Source organism: Trachurus japonicus, chromosome 22, assembly GCF_045865225.1.
Source record: "Trachurus japonicus isolate A0001 chromosome 22, Traja_1.0".
Taxonomy (NCBI): domain Eukaryota; kingdom Metazoa; phylum Chordata; class Actinopteri; order Carangiformes; family Carangidae; genus Trachurus; species Trachurus japonicus.
The window spans coordinates 24196693-24220358 of NC_140928.1; the positions used below are offsets into that span (position 1 = coordinate 24196693).

The 23666-nt window shown below is 39.6% G+C and overlaps 1 protein-coding gene across 1 annotated transcript in view; it reads left to right on the top strand.

The window, feature by feature from the left end:
* gabrr2a (gamma-aminobutyric acid type A receptor subunit rho2a) overlaps window positions 1–23666 on the top strand; it is a 62392-nt gene that overhangs the window by 18042 nt on the left and 20684 nt on the right. Inside the window, exons 3-4 of the mRNA XM_085767642.1 lie at window positions 13579–13646; window positions 18082–18305. Of these exons, the coding sequence (XP_085623768.1) occupies window positions 13579–13646; window positions 18082–18305 (292 nt within the window). The remainder of the gene's footprint in view (window positions 1–13578; window positions 13647–18081; window positions 18306–23666) is intronic.

Genomic DNA, 23666 nt, shown 5'->3' on the forward strand with positions numbered 1-23666 from the left:
AAGTTAATGTGTATTTTATAAGTTTTATGTTGGTGAATACTTTTATTTTGGTGAATTTGGTGATTTCGGTATCCGCTACAGACAGGAACCAGAATGCAGACTAATTGGGAGGTAACTGACACCCAGGCTCTTCGCTTGTCTGAAGAGCCTGGTGATGCGAGGCTAGGTAGAAACAGACTCTGAAAAGACCCTTGAGTCAGGTGACTTTCTGTGCTCACATCACTCGTTTTAACTCTAACCCAAACCCGAATCCACCAAAACAACCAAACAAATTTCCAAACAAGCATCATGAGCAAACTTGGAAAAAAAATGTTGTCAGTTTAGTATAATCTGACGACACATTTGAAGTCTTAACAGTCACTTCTTCACCTCAAAAATAACCAAAACCTTATGAAATAGTAAGTGTTTCTGGGATAAGGCCCCCCTTGGTTTCCTTGAGACCTTGAGGTCTAACTTTTTAGCCCATGCAGGTCCGACTGGACAATGTCACTGGTGTTAATTGGGGGTTTGTCATCATACTTATCACAAACATGACTCAAGTTGAGTGATTATGTTGCCCTGTGAGTGCTTCATGGAAATAAAGAACTGTTAGTTAAGAAACTCAATATGTATTGCAACTTTCTTTCTTCAGTCATGTGTGTTTCTTCCACTCGCTGCTCTCCCATCATTACCTGCCCTGCAGTAAAACAATTACCCACAGCCACTCTCTCCTGTTAACCATCACCTCATTAGTGCTTGCTCCAGTAATTCCCTGGTAGACTGTCTACCATGCTGTCTCTGCTGTTGCATTCTAGCCAGTTTTTAAAGTCAGTCAGTCTTTGCCCTGTGTGCTGTGTTGGTCTGTGAATCTCACTTCTCCCCTGGCTTTTTCCCCTTTGGTTATTTTTTGTCAGCAAAGTTTAAGCGTAGTATGAACTTTAAGTTTTTGAGTAGTGCAGGCCATTGACCCGACAGAATCAAACAGGTATTAAGATGGTCCCAGAGATGCAGGGCAGTTAAACCCAAGCTTTTTTCTTTCTTCTTTTTTCTATGATTTTTTTGTTGAATTGGAAAAAAATATTCAGGCAACCCATAGACTTACACACCAGAGACCAGAGTTTTTTACTTGACAGCCACAGGTCATACACAATAAGTCAGTCAGCATAACAAACTGTCAGGTTTAGGATACCAAGGGCCCAAAAGCAGACTCTGACTTTTCTTTTAAAGTAAAAAACACAATGTTTCGCCACAAGGAGTATGTGAGAATAGCAGGAACTTTAAGGCTGTCTTTACACTACAGGTCTTGATGCCCAATTCTGATTTGTTGCCTATAGCTATCCGTTATTTTTGATATCAGAAGTGACTCATATCTGATATCTGCTTTGCTTGCGTGAAACAACCCGCTGAAGAGAAAATAAGCTAGTCAACTTTTTTAAAGATGGGAGATTTATTAGGTCACATTATAATTCCACAATAATTATTTATGAAGGTGAGTCTGGTGCTCAGAGTTTATGCACAGCACGTCACTGTTTACAAAGTGAATATCTATTGATTTCTAATTGGCTTGTTTCAGTTTTTGCCAATATGCAAACGTGAAATCTGGTGTTTTTCTCTCGCGCTCTCTCTTTCACACTCCCTCACTTGCCCTCAACCCACACAGAAATTAATGTTATATGAAAACAAGAACCTAGTGTGGAAAAACAACAGATGTGTGGACACCATGAAAATGGAACACTGTAATAATTTCTGTGACAGTGACCACAGCTGGCCATCCAGGTCAGGCCCATGTGTCAATCACGGGCAACAGAGGTTCAGCAAAACTTGTGGGCATGGGAATTAATATGATGTACAACACGTATTGCCAGGGAAGATCCGATCTCTCTGTTTAGACTACAGACCTACTGGCAGATATCCGATTTCTATCTGAATTCAATCTAACAATATCCGATACCATGCAGGGTTTTTTTTATCCTTTTACACGTTCATGTTACAGATCTGCTCTGTGCCACCTGGAGGAAAAAATCGGAATTGGGCCACTTGAACCATGCCAAGCCTTAATCAACACAAAGGGAGCAGATAACAGGACACAAGTGTAACACATTTGGTCAGAGCAAACAATCGCAATGTTGGGGGAAACAAGACAGTGTGCCGCACTGACCGCACTGCAGTGACCTTAGGGTCCTGGATACGGCTGCCAACCACAATCAAACATGGAACAATACCATCTGGATGTTCTCTCTTTCAAAAAGAGGCCTATTCTGATGGGGGGGGAAACACATCACTAACTAGGGCTTAGAAGACATTTAGGTTGTTGATGAGTGTGGGTGGCAGAACCAGGGATGTAGCTACTGCATGAATATTAAATCTGCAATTATTTTCACAAAACAGCACGCCATCTGCTGGACCACAGATATGGGACTGAGGATGTACAACTGTTAGCACTACAGTATACCACATAAGCAATTTGCTCACTTTTGATCAAGTGTCTTAAAGCAGATATCAGTGGAATGTTTTTGTTAATATAAGTCCTAAATAGTCCTATTTTCCGTCAGCAATCACTTACATGAAGTATTTCAGCCTAAACACGAGTCTCTCCGTCACTCTGCTCTGCTGTAACCCGAGGAGAAAATTTTCCTTGTGGGATACAAGTGTTATCCAATGAGGAGAGAGAACGGCATGAAGGGCTGTGTGTGCAGCCAAGGGATGCGCGTGAATGTGGTGACGTAGCACGAGGACCAATTGATGCCTGACAAGGGCGGGGGCTGCTAACTCATGGTGCGTTCAAGGAAACTCGTACTTTGTGTTTTTCCTTCCTGTGAAGTCATACCAGTTCGATCTGGTACGAGTTCACGGGTCGGAAGTTACGAGTGGCCGTTATAGGGAACTTTCACAGACAACAGGATGGTAAAAACACGAGCTACGGGTTACCTGGAACGCTACCAAGTCGTAGTTGTGACTTGAAGCTGTAACTTACGGTTTCAAAAGCCTGCCTTGAACACAGCATTAGCCGAAACGGCCGTGCCGATGATATCTGCTTTAATTACTACACTGCTGCCATGTCTTGATTTCTTTCCATCTTGGACTTGGCAAATGGAGATGAGTGAGTCTTTAGTTTCTGGACTTGTTTTATTTGGTGTAGGTGGAGATGCAGCATTTCCAAGTGGTGAGACAAATTTGTGGAGCTGCATATTTTGCAGGTAACTGGTGTTAGTTCAGCATCTCCCATGTGATGTGAAGCCACTGCCAGATGATGGAAATGCCAAGTGAATTTCATGCCAAACTGCACTGCACCCTCACTTTAGTGCTTGGTGGAATCCTGTGCATGAACAGATCGGGAGCATCGGTCATGTTGTTACAAGATTCTTCCATCACACTAAAACCTCTGTGTGTATCACAGCACAGTTTGATTCATAGCAGTTGACATTTTATTTCTCTAACTCATCATTGCTTCCTATATGATATGGATGGATGGCCCTCATTAACAATTAGAGAAGAAGCATCATTGTATTAATTGATAACTTCCTCTATCTCTGCTGTCTGCATTCATTTAAACACAGTGCTCACAAGAAAACTGACAGTATAAGTCATTTTATAAATTGCACATATTTGATCAGTGCCTTTTGATTCAGTAAGTAATTTCAGTAAGATTATATGCAACATAAACGAGAGAGACAATCAAGTTTTCACTGGACAGCAACAGACAACCCAGAAAAATCCATCAAGGAATTAAAAACAGCTTTATCTCTTCACAGAGACCATCAACAGCATGACAATCAGCTGCATTGATAACTCAAAAAACGGACCATGGCCCAATGATAAAGAAATCTAACCATTAAAGTAAAAACAAGTTGTTCAATGTTCCAACTGATCCCAATCATAAAACAAGTCTAACAGAGCTCTTCTTGCACTGTCCTGCCCCGTCCTCTCCCACTCATGCATTTCATACATGCCCATGCATAGCCACAATAGTCAAACACTCACTTTTCTGAGGACTCACATATAAAGTGACAATGACTGTTGCCAGTAATTACTGCAAGTCTCATTGTCGCTCCAGTAACCATGACCTGCACCTCAGTTACTTTTGCATTTAGTTCTCTTTTTGTCACACTTGTAATTACCTGTGTTTTTGTGCCTTTTTTGCACACACGCATTATGCGCACACACACACACACACACACACACACACACACACACACACACACACACACACACACACACACACACACACACACACACACACACACACACAGAGAGAGGACATAAGCAACCACTTTTCAGTATTAAAGCAGAAGTAAGCGATCCGGTCGTTTTGGCTAACTTCTTGTCAGCCGATGGAGTTAGCAGTCCCCGCCCTCGTCCCTACGTCACCACATTCACGCACATCCCTTGGCTGCACACACAGAGAGGACCGCCCCTTTATGCCGTTCTCTCTCCTCATTGTATAAAGGTTGTAGGATACAAGGAAAGTTTTCTCCTCGGCTTACAGCAGAGCAGAGTGACTGACAGACCCGTGTTTCAGACCAAACACTCTATAAAAGTGATTGCTGTCGGAAGATATAACTATTTAAGACTTATATTAACACAAACATTCCGCTTATTTCTGCTTTAATGTGAGACCCAGAATAATTCTTTCAAAATGCCATTAAAGTTTCAATGGAATATTATTGAACTAGTTCTCTGAAAATTACCTCATTGATTTAATATAAGAAACAAACCTCAGAATCTGATGACAGTCATCACAACATACTCACTTATTTTCTATTCAGTTGGCTCAAACACTGAAAATCCAACTTTTTTCATGATCTTTTTTTCCTTTGTTTCAAAAAAGCATCTTAAGCCGCCCAGTAGTAACAGAGGATGACTCTGTCACAGTTATTGATCCATCATTAGACAGTGTATCTGGCAGCTCACTGAAACCATGAATCCTTTCATGAATGCTTCTGGTCTTGGTGATAGTTTGCAACAGCAGCCCCTGGCTAGAAGAGTTTTTCTTTTCAGACTCAAAAATCTCCCTCTTCATTACCAGTGACCATGGCCTTGTAATGTTCACATAGATTCAGTCTTCACAAATGCAACACCAAATGGCACATAGCACAACCATCCTCAACGCTATTGACCTGAGTGAGACCATCTCATTAGGAGACAACAGGCCTCCTTCCTCTTCCTTTTTTTTAAAGTATATTTTTGGGGCTTTTTCACCTTTAATGGACAGGACAGTTGAGAGAAAGACAGGAAATGGGAGGCAGAGAGGGGGGGATGACATGCAGGGGGCCGCCTGCAGTGAGGACTGTAGCCTCAACAATGGTGCTCTACCAACTGAGCTAAACACCGCCCCTTCCTTCCTCTTCCTTGATATCAAGACTTCTCTTACAGTAATTCATCACCAACCCTTTTATGGGAAAAAGGTTAAACAATTTTAAGATTTAATTTAATTCTCTGTTTACAAAAAACAGAACATAAAAAGAGCAAGAAGCTGAACTGGAATAAAAGAAAAATAGACATACAGTAAATAAAATCTTTGATACACTCCCCAGAGGAGACTAATAAAATCTGTAGAGATATTTATCACAAAAGGAACCAAACATGAATTAATTTCTCAATGGTATGGACCTACCACAGCTCAGTAAAAAACAAGCAGACATGCTCAACACTGTTTAGTTTTCCTTTTTTCTTTTCCAAGACAAGAAGTTGGTGTTATGGAGGTCGGTCGCGCCTCCTGCTGTCGGGTTGCTCCTGTCAAACCTGTCAAACCTGGCAGGAAGGTCACGCCTCCGTAACACCAGCTGATAAGGCGGTGACAGTTCTGAAGAAGGCGGAAGAACATGCCGAAACTGTTAACAAGGTATGAGAAACAACTTCTTGTCTTGGAAAAGAAAAAAGCAAAACTAAATACTACATTCGGACATAATGAACTTCCACAATATACCAATAACACTGGATGAACTTTGTGCTGCCTCCAAAGTGATGCCCAACAACAAAGCACCAGGCTCTAACGGCTTCCCCACTGAGTTTTATAAGAACTTCTGGTCCATCTTAATTGCCATTCTCAAACTCCACAAAAAGCCAACAGGTCTAGGCAATGATACTCTCCCTCCCTCCCTATTGATGTCATGTATTGAACCATTGGCAGCAGCTATTCATCAGAATGCCCACATTAGAGGAATCCAAACCTCCAGCACACACCACATGGTAAATCTATATGCAGATGATATATTATTGTACCTACGAAGGCCTCACTTATCATGGCATGGAACAGTAAAACACACAATTGACTACCCTACATAGCTATGGCAGCCTACACAGTACCCCTTTTATACACAGGTCACATCACATTAATATTCCCCCCAGGTTGACCTGGTTCACCCCATTACTAGGAACAATAAATGATGACCCCCACTGCTGTATGAACCACCCACTCACTATTACGGGAAGAATAGCCACTGCTAAAATGATAGTACTCCCCAATGTAAGTGATTTATTCACAGTGACCCCTTCTCAACCCTGGATCGACCAGTTTACATCACTAGACACAATAATTTAAAGTACTACTGGAAAAACAAGACAACAACAATTAAATTAGTGCCTCTAAAAAAATGAATTAAATAATTCAGAATTATTGTTTAAGCAAATATGTCAGACTTCATTCTTGATGACCTTCAGACTCAGACTCAACTTGGTCGCACTTTGAAAATGAATAATTTGCACAAATGGTGATGCATGGAACTGAATCTGCAAAAGCATCTACCTAATGACAACTGGTGCAATATATTGTAAGTTGCCTCCCTGGGCAAAAGATGTTTAGCATGGGGCTCTCTCTCAGAAATGTATTCACGCTGTACACAAAAAAACCCTGACAACTATATTCATGCCATCTGGCACTGCACACCCATCAAACACTTAGGAAGGAAATCATAGAGACACTATCTGTTTTTTCTGGCTGCCACATCCCATCAGCCCCTGCACTCAGCCTACTAGGAGACATTTCAACCATGAACCTGAACAAATCAAATAGCTGATTACTCTGTCTATCGCCAAGAAGACTACCCTCATGCATCTTGACATGCATATTGCTCACTTGAAAAACTTACTCATGGATTTATGAATAACAGTATGAATATGACTACATGAATCCATTCAATGTATATTTAAAATATCTGACCTTCTTTTGCCTGACAATGAATTATCTGTGCATAATATAGATAGTTAAATTAAAAATGAATTCATAATACATACACCGTGACCACACACATAAGAGGGAAAGCGAAAAATGGATGAATGAAGGTCTAGGATAGGAAAAACAATGCTGATAATAACATGTTATTCTATGACACAAATACATAACTAATGTTAATTATATTAATCTTATTATCCAAGTTGAAGCTAGTTGATGAAGGAAAAAAGGCCTGTACGTTCTACCATGATAACTTCAATTCATGTGCATGCAAACAGTGAGGATTAATAGTTCTGCTGCTGACATGAAACCGACCAAAGCCAAGCAGGGCTTTTAAAGCCATGAAACAACAACAACAACTTCATATATAAGCAGTGGCACAACAACTCTTTTGAACATCTTTGATTGGCTGTGTCGAAAACATAAAATCACAGAGTTGGTGGCGACAGAAATACTTTAGCTGTGTTAGTGAGAACAAGAAAAAAGTAAGGGAAACAGACAAACATCATTTTAATTTTTTTTTGTTTCATCAGATTCTTGCAAAAACACTCAAACCCCTATAATCAATGCTGAAACACTGGCTTTTTTCTTGCTTTGCCCAAAACCAAACACCATTCAAAATCTGGCAGTAAAAGCAATTTCACTGTGCTGTATATATGCCATGAAATATTAATTATGTCCAAAACATCTTTATGCAGAAGAGATTAATGCCGTTTCGCATATTTTAAGTCCCCTCTGATAACAAACAAGTGTTAAAGGAGACACATTATGTCCCTTTTCCACAAATTAGTTCCCATGTATCTTAAAGACATGTCTGTGACTTGCTTTACTCAAAATACCCCAAGGATCAAACATCACAGCTTTTTTCATCCTCTCAAAACAGCCCTGTTCAGAATGGCTGGTTTCAGTGTCTGCCCCTTTAAATGCTAATGATGTTGAATGATGATGATGAATTGGCCCACCCCGCCCCTTCTACCGGTACCTGTACTCACAGGTTAGGGTGGGATTAAGTTAAATCAAAAAATAATTACATCATTGTCAGACAACCGAGGGGACAGCTCATAAAACCACATGGATTTCAACCTAGGGAGCCTTTTTTTTTGTCAATTCTCACATTTTGGGGGCAGGAAGGCAAATTAAAGCAGATATCAGTGGAATGTTTTTGTTAATATAAGTCCTAAATAGTCCTATTTTCCGTCAGCAATCACTTACATGAAGTATTTCAGCCTAAACACGAGTCTCTCCGTCACTCTGCTCTGCTGTAACCCGAGGAGAAAATTTTCCTTGTGGGATACAAGTGTTATCCAATGAGGGGAGAGAACGGCATGAAGGGCTGTGTGTGCAGCCAAGGGATGCGCGTGAATGTGGTGACGTAGCACGAGGACCAATTGATGCCTGACAAGGGCGGGGGCTGCTAACTCATGGTGCGTTCAAGGAAACTCGTACTTTGTGTTTTTCCTTCCTGTGAAGTCATACCAGTTCGATCTGGTACGAGTTCACGGGTCGGAAGTTACGAGTGGCCGTTATAGGGAACTTTCACAGACAACAGGACGGTAAAAACACGAGCTACGGGTTACCTGGAACGCTACCAAGTCGTAGTTGTGACTTGAAGCTGTAACTTACGGTTTCAAAAGCCTGCCTTGAACACAGCATTAGCCGAAACGGCCGTGCCACTGATATCTGCTTTAAATATTAATAAATAAATATTAAGGCTCTATGATGATTTTGAAAAAATTGACATTTATAATGTCAAAAATTGGCGGCCATCTTGAATTTGAAGGTCAAAAATAGATAAAATCAATAATAATATCATATATATTTAGAATATAATAATAATCTTCATTATTTATGAATTTCTTGAACCTAATAGTCTCAGAAAACATGTATTATGCAGCACAAACCATTAAAAACTTAATTTCCAGCTTGCCTGACGGTAGCCATTTTGGATATAGGGTTCTCAAAATTTGAATTATTTTCTTTAACCTTTATAGATGACAAACAGTGAGAAATGAATGTTCGCTCTCCTGCTATAGATGACCCAACTATAAAGAGCCTTCAAAAAGTGATATTTCCATAATATTATGTCCCCTTTAAACCATGTCAACATTCATATGTTTAATACTGTATAAATGGTAAATGGTCTGTATTTATATAGCGCTTTACTATACCTGTAACGATACCCAAAGCGCTTTACAGTACATCACATTCACCCATTCACACACACATTCACATTCACACACTGATGGCGGTAGCTGCCATGCAAGGCGCTAACTACGACCCATCAGGAGCAAGGTGGGTAAGGTGTCTTGCCCAAGGACACTACAGCAGCAACCGGGACAGAGCGGGGTTCGAATCACCAACCCTCTGATTATTTGACGACCCGCTCTACCACCTGAGCCACTGCCGCCGCCATATAGGCTAATGCAACACATGAGTGAAATAATCAGTTAACACCATTAATAAACCATAAATCTTGTCAGTATAAAATATGACTTTAAATAGATCTCAGGGAATGTGGATCAGCTGTTTAAAGGAGAGTTGTAGGTGTGTAGGTGTCACAAAGGCAGTTAGTGTGCTGCTCATTATTTACTATCATGGAGCTTGGATCAGTCATGATCTGTTATCTGACAGTTTGCCAGTGAGTGAAAGCAGCAGTTACAGAACATGTTCATAATGTTGGTAACAGCACCTTAGCCAACAGCGTCATCTCTACTATCGCCACTAATGCAAACAGATGTGGAACATCATGAGCCATCAAGTTAGTGACACATGGAGGAGAGAAATAAACGGTTCTGAGTCCAGCTGGAGCCTTCAGCCGCTATTATGGTTTTCCTCTCTCCGAACCAGGCCAGCATCAGCACCACAGTCTGGCTGGGAGAGAAATTCAGCTTTGGACTGACTAACTGCTTACAGCTACACAAATGATGCTGAAGGAGCTGGAAAAGAACATTAGGATGTTTTGATGGTCCACCATATTTGGCCAATCCACATGTGCTCTTATCTCATGCCTTTTATGTAGATATGACCAGCATGCAATCAAGAAAAAGAGGGAAGAAACTACATGATTACACACAAGAGATTACAGCACATAGCAGATTACAACACACAAAACAAGTCGGAACTCCGATCTTTCCAACCTCCGATTTGAAAAAGTGCAGTTGAACGCCACCTCAAGTCGGAGCTCCAACTTGGGGAAGTCAGAGAAACAAATCTACCCCGACATCGCAGAGAATCAGTTGTCTGACGTCACACAGCCACACCTTTGTAATGTTCATGCCCTACGTGAAGCACTTTGAATACAAAGTCTGTCCCGGTCAGCCATGTTTTTAGTTATTCTAGTGTGGTACGTGACGTCTCAAATGATTTTTCAACTGGAAAAGATCAGAGTTCTGACGTGTCTTGAACGCAGCATTAGTTCTCTGATCATGATGCTGCTGTATTTTTGTTTGGAAAATTATTTACAGAACATTTAAATACAACTTTGAGGTTCTTTAACTTTTCCCAACATTTAGTTGCCAATGTTAAGATGAACATTTTAGAAAAAGGTTTTTAAAGGGACAACAAGGAGTTTTGGAAAAGCGAAGCGTTTTCACACTACATTTATGAGCCTCCACGCGCACCGTATAATTCTTTGCCCGGCGCAAGACAGACTCATGTTTTCATTCATCAAGAATTAAAGTCAGAGGTCCGAAGACGATCACATACCGTCGTAGTTCCGACCATAAATGGTGATTCGGCGGCGTTATTCTCATGACTCGCCACAAAACCGAAAGTAAAGAAACGCTGGTCGGCTCGACCAGCGTTTCCACCACCACTAATAATAACAAAATAACAATAGAGACAGAACGATATATTTATCGAAAATGGGCCCATTAACAAGTGTGGGTAGCGGAGATTCATCCACATTAACGTGAGACTTTTTTATAACCAAATAGAAACTCCTCGTTGTCCCTTTAAAATTCAACACATTATACTTCTACCACTGATCCTACCAGGACAGAGGAGACAGGTGGTGGAACAGTTACCTCAGTTGATACAGCAATTTTCTGTGCAGGGAAAAAAACAATCAATATATCTTTGTTTAGAACCATGTGTTCTCAGGTTATGGTGCCACTTTCGGAGGAGCACACACACACATAGAGCTGTTCAATTATCAGACTAGAGAGAGTTTGGTCTAACTCTGGACTCTTGCTTCTTGCTTAATGTTGAATTAGTCAGACATTAGCTGAAGAGGTCAATGTTAGAACAGAAAACCATCTAAGCCTAATGTAACAAGTAATGCAACACACTGGATGCCATTGTTCCAGTTAGTGAGGAATAATCCCAAACACAGAGATCCTCCACAGACCCTCACCAAAGCTTTGGTGCTTTGGTGTCTCTTATCTAGAATTCAGCGTCTCTGTGAATCTCTGGATTAGAGGCTCTATAGATGCAAAGTGGTTTAAATCGCCTTTAACCCCCCCCACCCCCCCCCCCCCCCCATGCTAAATTTCACATAACCATGTTAGCCTTGTGTAGAGGTCAGAGGTCATGACAGAAATGGCAAACAGATGTCACACATTCACAGATATCCAGGTAATGTAAAGCTAGAGTGAGACAGTAAATATATGACTGGCACCTCCTATGGGATCATGTCATGTACTGTTAAGGGATGAGGTGTTAAATGAATCAATCAGGGAAAAGAACCAGCTTGTACATTTAAAAACAAACAAGCAAACAAAAATGATACAACAGAGGATACCCCAGCAGCACTTTCTCTACAGAGGCACACATTTCTCTGAAAAAGCTGAGAGTTGTTGGTTTCTATCAGAGATCTCCACCCATACACACCCCAACAAAGCTGTGAAACTATTAATAATACAGTACATGTGGGATAATGGACACTGGTCCTTTTAAGACAGTCTCTTGTCATTTCCCTCTATTCTCAAGTTGTGAAACCAATGTGATGTCGTGCTTAAAGCTCTTGTAAAAAAAATGATGAAAACTTACTGGAGAGTGGTTAAGTGGAGTTAATCCCCCGAGGGGTCATGGGTGTGAGTACAAAACAGAGGATTAACAAAAGCATTATGATTCATTCATATTGTAAATGTACAGTGGTTATTCTGATGCCATACACCATGGTTTTGATTGGATGATGGTGCCGCAGAGAACGTCTGTCTGTGGGTCACCACAGACATGAAGAACCACTGACTGCAAATGATGAATAACCATGAAACTCTTAGCAGCAGATGCTGCAATTTCTTGCTCTGGGCCCAAGAGGTGGGCTGATAGACAAACATTTCCATCCACAGCACCTGAACAAAATGGAAATGTAAATCACAGCCTGCAGTTCCTCCGAGGACCGACGGCCTGGTTATTGTTTAATCTCGTAAACAGTTTAACACAACATCAGCAGATTTGGATGTTTCCAGTGGGAATGATATGAAATGCAAAGACTTTGCCTCACCTTAGTTTGGGTTTGGACAAACGGAGAGTGTTTGACACAGCCATCAGAAATGGCTGCAGGAGAAGATACATTTTATTAAGCTTTTGCTGTTCGAGGTTCAGAATATTATAATGTGTAATATACATTATAATCTTCTGAACTATCTATCTATCTATCTATCTATCTATCTATCTATCTATCTATCTATCTATCTATCTATCTATCTATCTATCTATCTATCTATCTATCTATCTATCTAGTCTATGGTGAATTGTCACACGGATTGTTAAAGCAGAAGTAAGCGATCCGGTCGTTTTGGCTAATGCTGCGTACCAGGCAGACTTTTGAAACCGTAAATTACAGCTTCAAGTCACAATTTACGATTTTGTAGCGTTCCAGGCAACCCACTTGTGTTTTTCCGACCTGTTTTACCTGTGAAAGTCACTATAACGGCCACTCGTAACTTCCGACCCGTGAACTCGTACCAGATCGAACTTCACAGGTCGGAAAAACACGAGTTACGGGCTGCCTTGAACGCACCATAACAGTCCTCGTCCCTACGTCACCACATTCACGCGCATCCCTTGGCTGCACACACAGCCCTGCATGCCGTTCTCTCTCCTCATTGGATAAAACTTGTAGGATACGAGAAAAGTTTTCTCCTCGGCTCAGAGCAGAGCAGAGTGACTGACAGACCTGTGTTTCGGTCCAAACACTCTATGTAAGTGATTGCTGTCGGAAGATATAACTATTTAAGACTTATATTAACACAAATATATCGCTTACTTCTGCTTTAAGAATAAAAGTTTAATGCAAGTCTATTATTAATGCACAGAATATAAAGAATGTGATATATACCCAATTTCAAAACACGACTGACTGAGCTGAATGGAAGGAGTCAGCTGGTAAAATCCAGACAGCAGCTTGGCAGCAGTTTCGCCTCTGTTATATAACGCCTCACTTTCGCATGCATTGAGTTCATGATATACTCATTTGTTCGCAGGCCCTGCAATCCCCGTTGGAGTGGATGTTCAGGTGGAGAGCTTGGACAGCATCTCTGAAGTTGATATGGTAAGACAGCCGGTATTCATCCTCTCCTAATGGAAAAATGACCCTATAGGTTATTTGTGCAATAGGCTCTCTAGATCCAATTCTGTACAGTTTTTCTCAGTTGCTTTGGTGCATTCCTCACATCACTATTAACATTTGCACAACAGTTTGTGCATTTCTCAAAACAATTAGTACAAAACCTAGTTGATGAGCTGCAAAAGTGTGTCACTTACTCAAAATGGATAGTTCATCCCTCAAAAGCAAGTATTCATGTCAATGAAACTGTCGGTGTGGATAAGTCCTGACACCGTTGATTATGAACAAGATAGTCAAATGGCTTTGACATGTTTTCATTATGATAGTTTATTCTCTCGTGTTTTCCAATACAAAAAAGTCAGATCTTTGTGACACTACCTCAAGACAGCACTATACACAACTTGTACAGCCATTTGAAAACTACAGTAAAGTTACACATTTCTTATGCTCTTTGCTATTCTAATTTGTTCACAGCATTGTGCAAAAGAAAAATACACTACAGTCACATACAACGAGCTGTGTACAATAAAGTGTAAACAACTGAACACAGAGTATACTGTAAATCATTCCGGCACATGGATGGATGAATGGATGGAGGATGGATGGATGGATGGATGGATGGATGGATGGATAGATAGATAGATGGACAGGTGCATTTCATTCATGACCAGCATTACTGTAACATTTAACAGCCTCACCAGAGCAAAATCAGTATTGATTATAATTATAAGTCCTGAAATCCTCCAGCTGGTCTTGGACCCACGAAATGGCGCCTTGTGGGAAGGAACAAAGAGTCAAATAAAACCAAACAGACTGCCTGCTGACATTAAAGCCAAACAGCAGCATGCTTCAATCAATAACAGCAAGTGATTTATAAAATGCTCACATTTTTTGTTTGAGCTCGTAATATTAAAGAACACAGAGCATTTTACGTTTCCATCATTTTATTTTTGGTGTCTACAAAAAAATTTGGTTTACAGTACATGCGTCAGTTTTCTAGACAAACTTTTTTTGAATACTGTACATCTTGTACTGTACTCTGTTTACTCTGAGCCCAGCCCCCTTCAAGGTCTCCTTTCCCCTCTGAAGCTCACCAATCACTGGATTCTGATTGTCCAGCTACACTTTTACACATATCTTTTGGATATTGAAGGCAAGAGATACATAAGTGTTAAGACACTAATGTACGATGGTAAGAGGTACTGTATACTGAGGCAAGCCAGAAACTTTGAGGACCAAAGCACACTTATCCTCTCTGATGGTTCAATGTGAATCATAATTTCTAGTAAAGACTGAAAGAGAAGCGGTTTTGGAGTTTTACCAGTCATTCATTCATATCACATCAGAAAGTGTTACTATACGAAGACAGAAGAAAAATAAATGATTCATACTGTCTATTACTTCATCAAAGAAAGTACAAACATTATGATCAAACTTGAACCTTCGTCATATATCTTGAAAGACATACTTTCTTAAATGCTTTGAAGTCACAGTTCTTTTGTTTTTTGAGATGAAAGTAACTTTAAAAAGTTATTGAATTGCAGGCTAAATTCCTTTTTGAATCGCACAGAAAATAAAATGTGAGTAAAAAAGACAACCTTGTTTGGGAAATTATGTCCTATTATCATTAGTAGAGGGAGTTGAAAGAAGCTCTAGTACTTTTAGTGGAATCATTTCGTTTGATTGCAATACTTGGAAATCAAACTTCATATAAAGAAAGAAGTTGCCAAAGTCAGTTTAATAAGTGCTTGACAGCCCAAACAATTTTGCCCAAGCAGTCCTTGAAGAATAAAGCTGTGCTATTTCTAAAGAGAATGACTCTGTATTTCCAGACGAGATAATTTAGTAGGTAGTTTATGTATTGAAAAGTCACAACAGGAGAAAAATGTATTTCATTAATCATTTAAAAAGAGTCTGTTGCTTTAGAGTCTTCACCATCTGCAAGGTAGTAGGTATCACCTCTTAAATCTTTCCTTTTTTTAACCAAATGAAGTTAGAAATGTATGGTCTTATATATTTAGTACACTTTCTAAGTCCTATTTTAATTTTAATGATCTTGATGATATGAATAAATTGTGTGTAATTTTAGCTGGCAAATATTGCATTAATGAATGTGCCAAAGCCTGCCACCTCATCCTCAGTAGAAGACTGTCTCTATCTATCTATCTATCTATCTATCTATCTATCTATCTATCTATCTATCTATCTATCTATCTATCTATCTATCTATCTATCTATCTATCTATCTATCTATCTATCTATCTATCTATCTATCTATCTATCTATCTATCTATCTATCTATCTATCTATCTATCTATCTATCTATCTATCTATCTATCTATCTATCTATCTATCTATCTATCTATCTATCTATCTATCTATCTATCTATCTACCTACCTATCTCTATCTATCTATCTATCTATCTATCATTCAGTCTCACACTAATTTTGTGATTGAACAATTTTAGTTTGCTTAAAAATAATTGATTTATTGTAGATAGATCATATTAATCATTCGGTTCTAAAAGTGTTGTTGCCTATTTCTTTCTGTTTGGATAATTGGCGAAAAACAAATCAATTTCATATCAGAAAGTCTTTATTGTCATTGTACGAGTGCAACAGAAGTAATAGAAACACCTGGATGCAGCAGTTATCAATCCCCCTGTCTGCTAACCAGTATCAGAATCAACCCCGGAAACAAACCAAACAACAAAAGCCTAATTGAAAATCTTCAGAAACATACTGCACCACACACAGCTCATACAGAAACAGCTGAGAGCACAGCACAAATACAGTAATTTGTGGAAAACCAACAGGTTCCTCCTTCAGGCTCTATGACAGATGAAGAGGAAGTAGCTCAGACTGGGCTTTTCAAATCAGTTTTATAACAAATTGGCACCTGTAAAGATTTTTTTTAACCCAATCACATAATCAGTTCATATTTCTTGTTTTTTGTAAGGACTTTGTTTTTGTTTTTCATGTCTAATAAAAGACCACTACAGTTGTTCAAACATGATTAAATGAATCATGCATGATCTAACAGTAGTTTTCTGAACTTCACAATTAAAGAGATTCTGGCAGTATTCTTCAGATGTAGAAGTAAAGTGTGGGTAACTCTGGTTAATGTCTAATTTAAGTTGAGGCTGGAAGGGAACATCAGCCTTCTGACAGAATATTAAATATGTTCGACAGAATCTGTGTGTGATGGTCAATGGGATGAAAAAAGTCAATGTAAAACTAGTTTTTAACACCATCTATACAGTCTATCTATATACTTAATGTGCAATGAGGAGTAAAATAACTTTTAGTGGGCCTGAATTCATTTTCTGGCTTTAAGTGAGTTCAAATCCGGAACAACTGATTTTTTATTTATTTTTGTTAACATTTGAATAGCCGGCTGTCTGCGGTCTTTCAGTTTAAGGATGTGCAGAGCTCAGGAGCTTTGAAAGGCTGAAATTGTTTTTGTTTGTTGGGCGGTTGCCAGGCAGAATAACTACTCATGATATGAAGTCAGTAGGAAGGGGAACAGGAAGCTGAGGAAATCTCATTAAATGCTGACAACTGAGCAGTGAGTCAGTGGCCAGCTTCCCAGCTGCTGGACTGTTTGTTGGTTCACACAGCAGCCACATTCAGCCGACTGTGCAGCTCCTGTCAGTCATATCTCACACCGCCTGACTGCAGCCTTCCTGTTAGGTTTTGGTGTAACATGTTAGTGGATATGGATATTACACATTTCTACGACTTAATTGTAAAATTATCTCTATTTCTCAATCATGCATTAACCACATACAGTCCACAGTTTGCATAAAGCGAGTCTGTGTATGTTCTGTGCAGTACACTGCCAAGAAGGGAAAATAAATGAAAAACAGACAAAACAAATGACATGTGAAAACACAACAACAAAAAAATGAATGGCTTGGTAAATGGTCAATTGTTCACAGTCATATTAGTTATAAAAGAAAACCATTATGTGAGATTGTAAATACTTGAGAAAATAAGTACAGTAACACATGTTTCCCTTGTAGAAATGAATAGTTGAATTCTTCACCTGGGGTCTTGAGCATCAAGGAGGTTGTAATCACGTGGATCAGTGATGCACTTTTCCTTAGAATAATTGATTTTATTCAAGCTGTTTGTGAAAGTTTGCCACGAAAGAGATGCCTGTCATTTTACTTTTCAAAGATCGCTAGCTTCCGTGTCTCATAAATTGAAATAAAATTACTTCTTCTGTCTAATATCTTCCTATGGGAGTGTGCTCAAATTTATCAATCAGGAGTTCCTGTTTCAGTCAGGTCAGGGGAGAGAGAAAAAACACATCCAGGGTGCCTTGAAGTCATCGTAGAATAAGTTAACAGTTTGGCAGGTAAGCAGGGAGAATCTTGTTGTCTTATTGCTGTCTGTCTTCTGCCGTCTCCACCAGGACTTCACCATGACCCTGTACCTGAGGCACTACTGGAAGGACGAGCGTTTGTCCTTCACCAGCAGCACCAACAAGAGCATGACGTTCGATGGTCGCCTGGTGAAGAAAATCTGGGTCCCCGACGTCTTCTTCGTCCACTCTAAGAGGTCCTTCATCCACGACACCACTACAGACAACATCATGCTGCGTGTCTTTCCTGATGGACACGTCCTCTACAGCCTGAGGTCTGTAAATGTTAGCATCATTTTAGCTAGTAACTTCCTCTGCCCATGACATTTATGTAGGCTACATACGTATTATTGTTGTAGGTCGTTGCATACATTAATCTTGCCTTGATTTGAAGTTTTTAAAAAAATGGATTACCTCATCCAGAAATATCAACTGCTGTGATGTGTTTGAAATGTGTTTCATCAGGGAAAAGGTTGTCAGTTCAAGGAGTGGCACAGGGAGTGCAGTGGTGCCATTGTGGTTTCTATTGGGTTCCCCATAATCTGAATGCACAGTCGCCTCATCCCACAGTCCATTCAGGAAATGTGTGCGTTGGTTTGAGTAATTTAAAAGATCATTTCTCCACATTATTTATTAATGTCACAATTCACACGCTGGTTTATTTGTTTATTTGACATTTAGCTTTAAATGACATTTGAAGTTGTGATGGGACATAAATCACCTTCAATTTGTGAAGTGACACCCTGTTAATTCAGTGACTCACCGTGACATTAGGACAGAGAATTGATAGAGATCAGCTGGTCCAGTGCAAGTTTGACATTCAGGGATGTTTACCAATCATCACACTCACAGCTGAGTGAGCCACAAGCAGGCCTTACTGTATTTTTGCTTACAGCAGGCAAATATTTAAAGACATACATGTGTGTGTATTTCTTTTTTGTTACATTGGTTGTTTTTTATTTTTTTTTATTTTTTGTAAAACTTCCATTAGCATATTTACATACATTAATGTAATAGTGAAGTAATAATCTGTAGTTGTTAAATCTAGACCCAGAGTTAGTTGACTTAAATGTGTTGTCTGTGTTTATGGCCATTTTTAAGGCAGAATTCAGCAGAAAGCTGAACATCACATACATTTCATTAAGCTGTTTTGGTTGATATGTCGCCATAATGTTTCCATTTACACATCCAGCAGACTCAAACCAACATTAGCATTCCTTTGAAATTTTTACTGTGTCCGCCTGATGAATCTAAATCCAATCTTCACTGTCCTTGTAGCTCTGTGTTTGGTCTGCTCTCTGGTTGTGTCTGTCTGCTGTTTACTGCGGAGCAGGTAGAGGATGGTGGGTTTATCACATCTTTTAGCTGCAGTTTTTTTTTTTTTAACTCAGTTCAACCTGAACTTTGTCTTGTTTAATACAGTGAATGTATTGAATGAAAAATACTATATTCAACCATGGCAACAGGAAAATAAAGAGCAAAGCAATGAAGATGATATTAGATAAAGAGTCAGTGAAAGGGTGCAGTGTGCACACACTGTGATATTAGTTCCCAGCAATTCTAATAAAACAACATTTCAGTCTGCAGGGATCTCTTTCAGGCTATACAACATACGTTAAAAGAACAACATTTTTACACATCTGCTTTAGATTTCAGTCTTTGCTCACAGTATGAGAAATTATCATAGATAAGACCAGTAATGCACAGTAAATGGTTTGATGCATTGGAAACAACTGACAACAAGTTGTTTTCATCACAGAATCATGGGGTTATAAAGGTGGACGGTGAATAGATTTGATCTGAGCTGATGATGCGATGCTGTCTCTGTTCTGACATCGATTCATCACAGAGGATGTAAAGTTGGTAAAGATATGCCATGGTAACAAAGTGATATCCAACCAGGACTTTGATCTGCACCCAACATAAATGATTGCGTTGCCATATCCACTCTCCACTTTGATATTGACTGTATGGATGAGGAAATGCAGGGCTGTATCAGACAGAAAGCTTTCTCAGACTCTGCAGAAGAAAACCTGCCAGAGCTGGTTTTAAGTTAGGATTAGTCAGTCAACTCAAGATGAACAAATTCAAGACATTTACCTGAGGCAAACCGAAGGCCTGCAACTTTGATATTTAACAATTGTTTGGCTAAAATACAATGTAAATTTACCATAATCTCTTGTTTATGACGGATTAAACTATACAAATATATACCTTGTAACATCGTATGATATATAATGTTATCTACTGCTCTATTGATTGTTTTCTAGGGTTAGCAAAACAGCAGAAAAGTGACCAGACTTACATTGTTCCTCTTTAACACACATGGTTATTTCGCTTTTCTGTCGGACTTGTTTCTCTGATGTCATCTCTCCTGTGTTTGTATCTGACTCACTATGTCTGATGTCAGAGACTGTCCATCAAAGTGTAATAGCTAATTAGTTAATTAGTTAAGAGTCAATAATTTACAGTACAGTATAGATTAGCAGTCTGAGCCTGGATAGCAACCTTTCACCCAGACAGTAGAACAGCCCTTCAAGGCAGCTCTGCTCTTCCTCTCAGGTCAGCCTCTGGGCTAGCTGATTAGCAATCAGTCAATGTCTTTGTAACATAATACACAGATGTGTTTGAGTTTATCTCTTCACATTCTGTTGATAACTTTTTCTTCTTTCCACTGGAATTTGTTTGACCCAGCTCCACAACATGAAGCTGACCTGGAGCTCAGTGGGTGGTCACAGATTCACATCTATTAACAGCCTGTTATTGGGAAAAGTGTCCTGGTTTCCCAGGGTCACTGTAGGATCTGGACTGAATTCAAAAGCCAATACTGAGGCCCAGCAGGTTTCATCAGATGGGTTTACAATCAATCATCTGCGCAACTGACCAGATTTAGTCCATACAGACCTTTTTTATCTGGGGCTGTGAATAACTAAATGACTCGTGATTTCACATGTGTTTCTACAAGTCAACTTGTCTAATCACCACGGTCAGCAGCTGCAGCTCAGGATACTGTATCAAGGTACTTGAAAAATACTACAATTACTTTCATTTGCATAGAAATCTAACTCTTTGTTGGCATTATGCACAGCCAAATTTCAACATAGTTTACAACAGTTTTGTATTCAGTTTCTTGACACAATATGTCTGATGCCCATTGATCAAGAGAAAATAAAAGGTCTAACACCACAGCCTGCCTAAGAGTCCTCACCTTTACCTCTGTTTAGTCTGACTGTGATCTGTACACCTGTGTGGCACATCGGAGCAGCTAAAAGCAGTTTTCCTCTGAGGCAAGTGTCATAATATCAGACTTGAACGATCCCGAAGAAGGAAAATGAATTTAGTGGAGCTGACCTTTTGTTTTTATCAAGTTTTTACTGAATCTTCTTTGAAGAAGAACTGAAGGCCACTACACCCTGGGCCTTATTTTTGCTTTTATTGCCATCATAAATCAGTTTTAAGCATGCTACCTTCAGTGAGACCTGAAAGCTGAGAGAAATCAATTTTCCACTTCCTCAATCTTTTATTTGAGATGTTGTTCTGTAAGAAAAATATGGTTTTGAGAACCAAAACCATTTCAATGTGGTTTCATTTCCCCTCTACATACCTTTGTTAACAAAAGGACAGTGTCAGCCAATCAGGTGAGAGGAGACTCTGAGCCTCTACCCTGATTGGATTATTGTTTTCTGAGGGATTCAATCAAAATCTAGCAGACCATATAAATACTCAGAGAAACTAAATCCTGCAGTCCTGAGTACAGGTGGTGGCATTGGCTGACAGAAGTCTTAACAGAAGTATAATATTTATGAATCCAACTGTTAAATTAGTATTTAAATGCAACTATTACAGCATGCAAAGTCACTACTGATGCTGTGTAACATTTCTGTATCTGCTGCAGCCAGAGGAATCAGTGTGTCTGTCTCTTTTCATGGATTACCTCATCCACGTATTTACTCCCAAACTTGTTTTGCTCAGATTTCTGTGTAATTACGTTCATATTCATCAACTTGTCAGACAAATTGTGCGTGTGTGATGCAGCTGAGGACACAATGTTGAGAGTAGATAATGTTTTCTGCAGATGTTCTGTTTGTAGTTCTGCTCGAGTCCAAAATCCCCAAAATCGTTGACGTGGAACATCATGAATTATTTTTTCAGACACTCCATGAGTCATACGGAAAGCTCACTTTAATGAACACTGAGCGCACACCAACCTCCTGCAAGCTCCTTTAGATCGGGAATGTTTGCAGTTAAGAGATTAACTGATTATAATCCAGAGCGTCACACAGCTCCATTTACATATTGTCAAAGTCAAATTCACTGCAGCCTGTAGCACGGTGTCTCATCCTATGACAGATTATTAGGGGGAAAAAAACATGAGGTGGATGGATTAAGATGTAACTAGTTTACTAGAGTCTGATTCTGGGTCAGACTTTTTTTAAGGACAGATTGGAGGCAGAGGAGGAGGAGGAGGAGGGGGATATGTTAGAAAACAGCAAAATGAGGAAATTCATATAAACACTGAGAGTGAAAACATTTGGTAGCATATTTATTTTGCATAAATTGGATATCTCTCGTCAACAACACTGCATCTGAAATACCATCATTACGTCCTAAAAGACAGAATTCCACATTCAGTAAACATTCCCTCCTTAAAATGTCTCATAACATCAGGATTTAGATTTTGTCCCCAGTGTTTAAATTGATCATCCAACCAGAGAAATCTGAGATCTGTGATCTTAATCCCGGTAACGGTCCGTTTCACTGGTCGCCTCTCAGTGACATCATATCCTCTATGATCATTTGTCGGTGTTAATTTTGTTTGACAGAAGCTCAACATTGACTTTGATCTAAATTCAAAGCACAAACATTTTAAACACCTTTTGTTTTTGACTTCATATTTGAACCAGATGAAGGATTTTCATCAGTCTGTCATCAGAGAAACAAGCTGAGTAAATGTTAGACAGCTCGGCTCCCAGCTGCTGGAGACGTCCTGTTCTGTGTCCACTGAAGTGAATCTCAGATTTTAATCCTCTGTTCTGTTTGTTATGGAGAGAAGGAGGAGGAGCAGGAGGAGGAGGTGGAGGAGGAGGAGGACACCTCTGTGGAGAATTTGTTTAGATTACAAGTTTAAATCAGAGAAACAAGCTGAGCCAGCTTTCCCCTGACATCTCTGTCCTCTGTGCTGCATCAGTTAAACACTGAAGGAATCCTAACAGGGAGACGCTCACAGTAGGGAGAGTGGGGTAAGATGAGCCACTTCTCATTATTCAGGATCACTACATCAAGACAGCTGTTGCTAATTAATAGATCTACATATATTTCAGGATGTCGTGCACCCCTACAAACAAACAAATTAGTGTAAATGTAACTGTTTTGAAATTATACCGTGTACAAAATAAGTGGTCTCATGGCACAACACAGTTGAGCATAGGAGCAAGTTGATCCACCCCCCTCCTTCTCTTCCATCCATCTCCCACCTCCCCATTTACTACAGTATGTTCCACCTATAGTGGTTACAGGTGAACACAAACTGCTGGGACCGGCTGCTGAGCCGCTAACTCAGTGAGGTTTGGGGAGTTTTGTGATTCCATTGCATCTTGGGAAGAATCCCTCAACTTTCTCTTTGAAAGTAAAGCTTT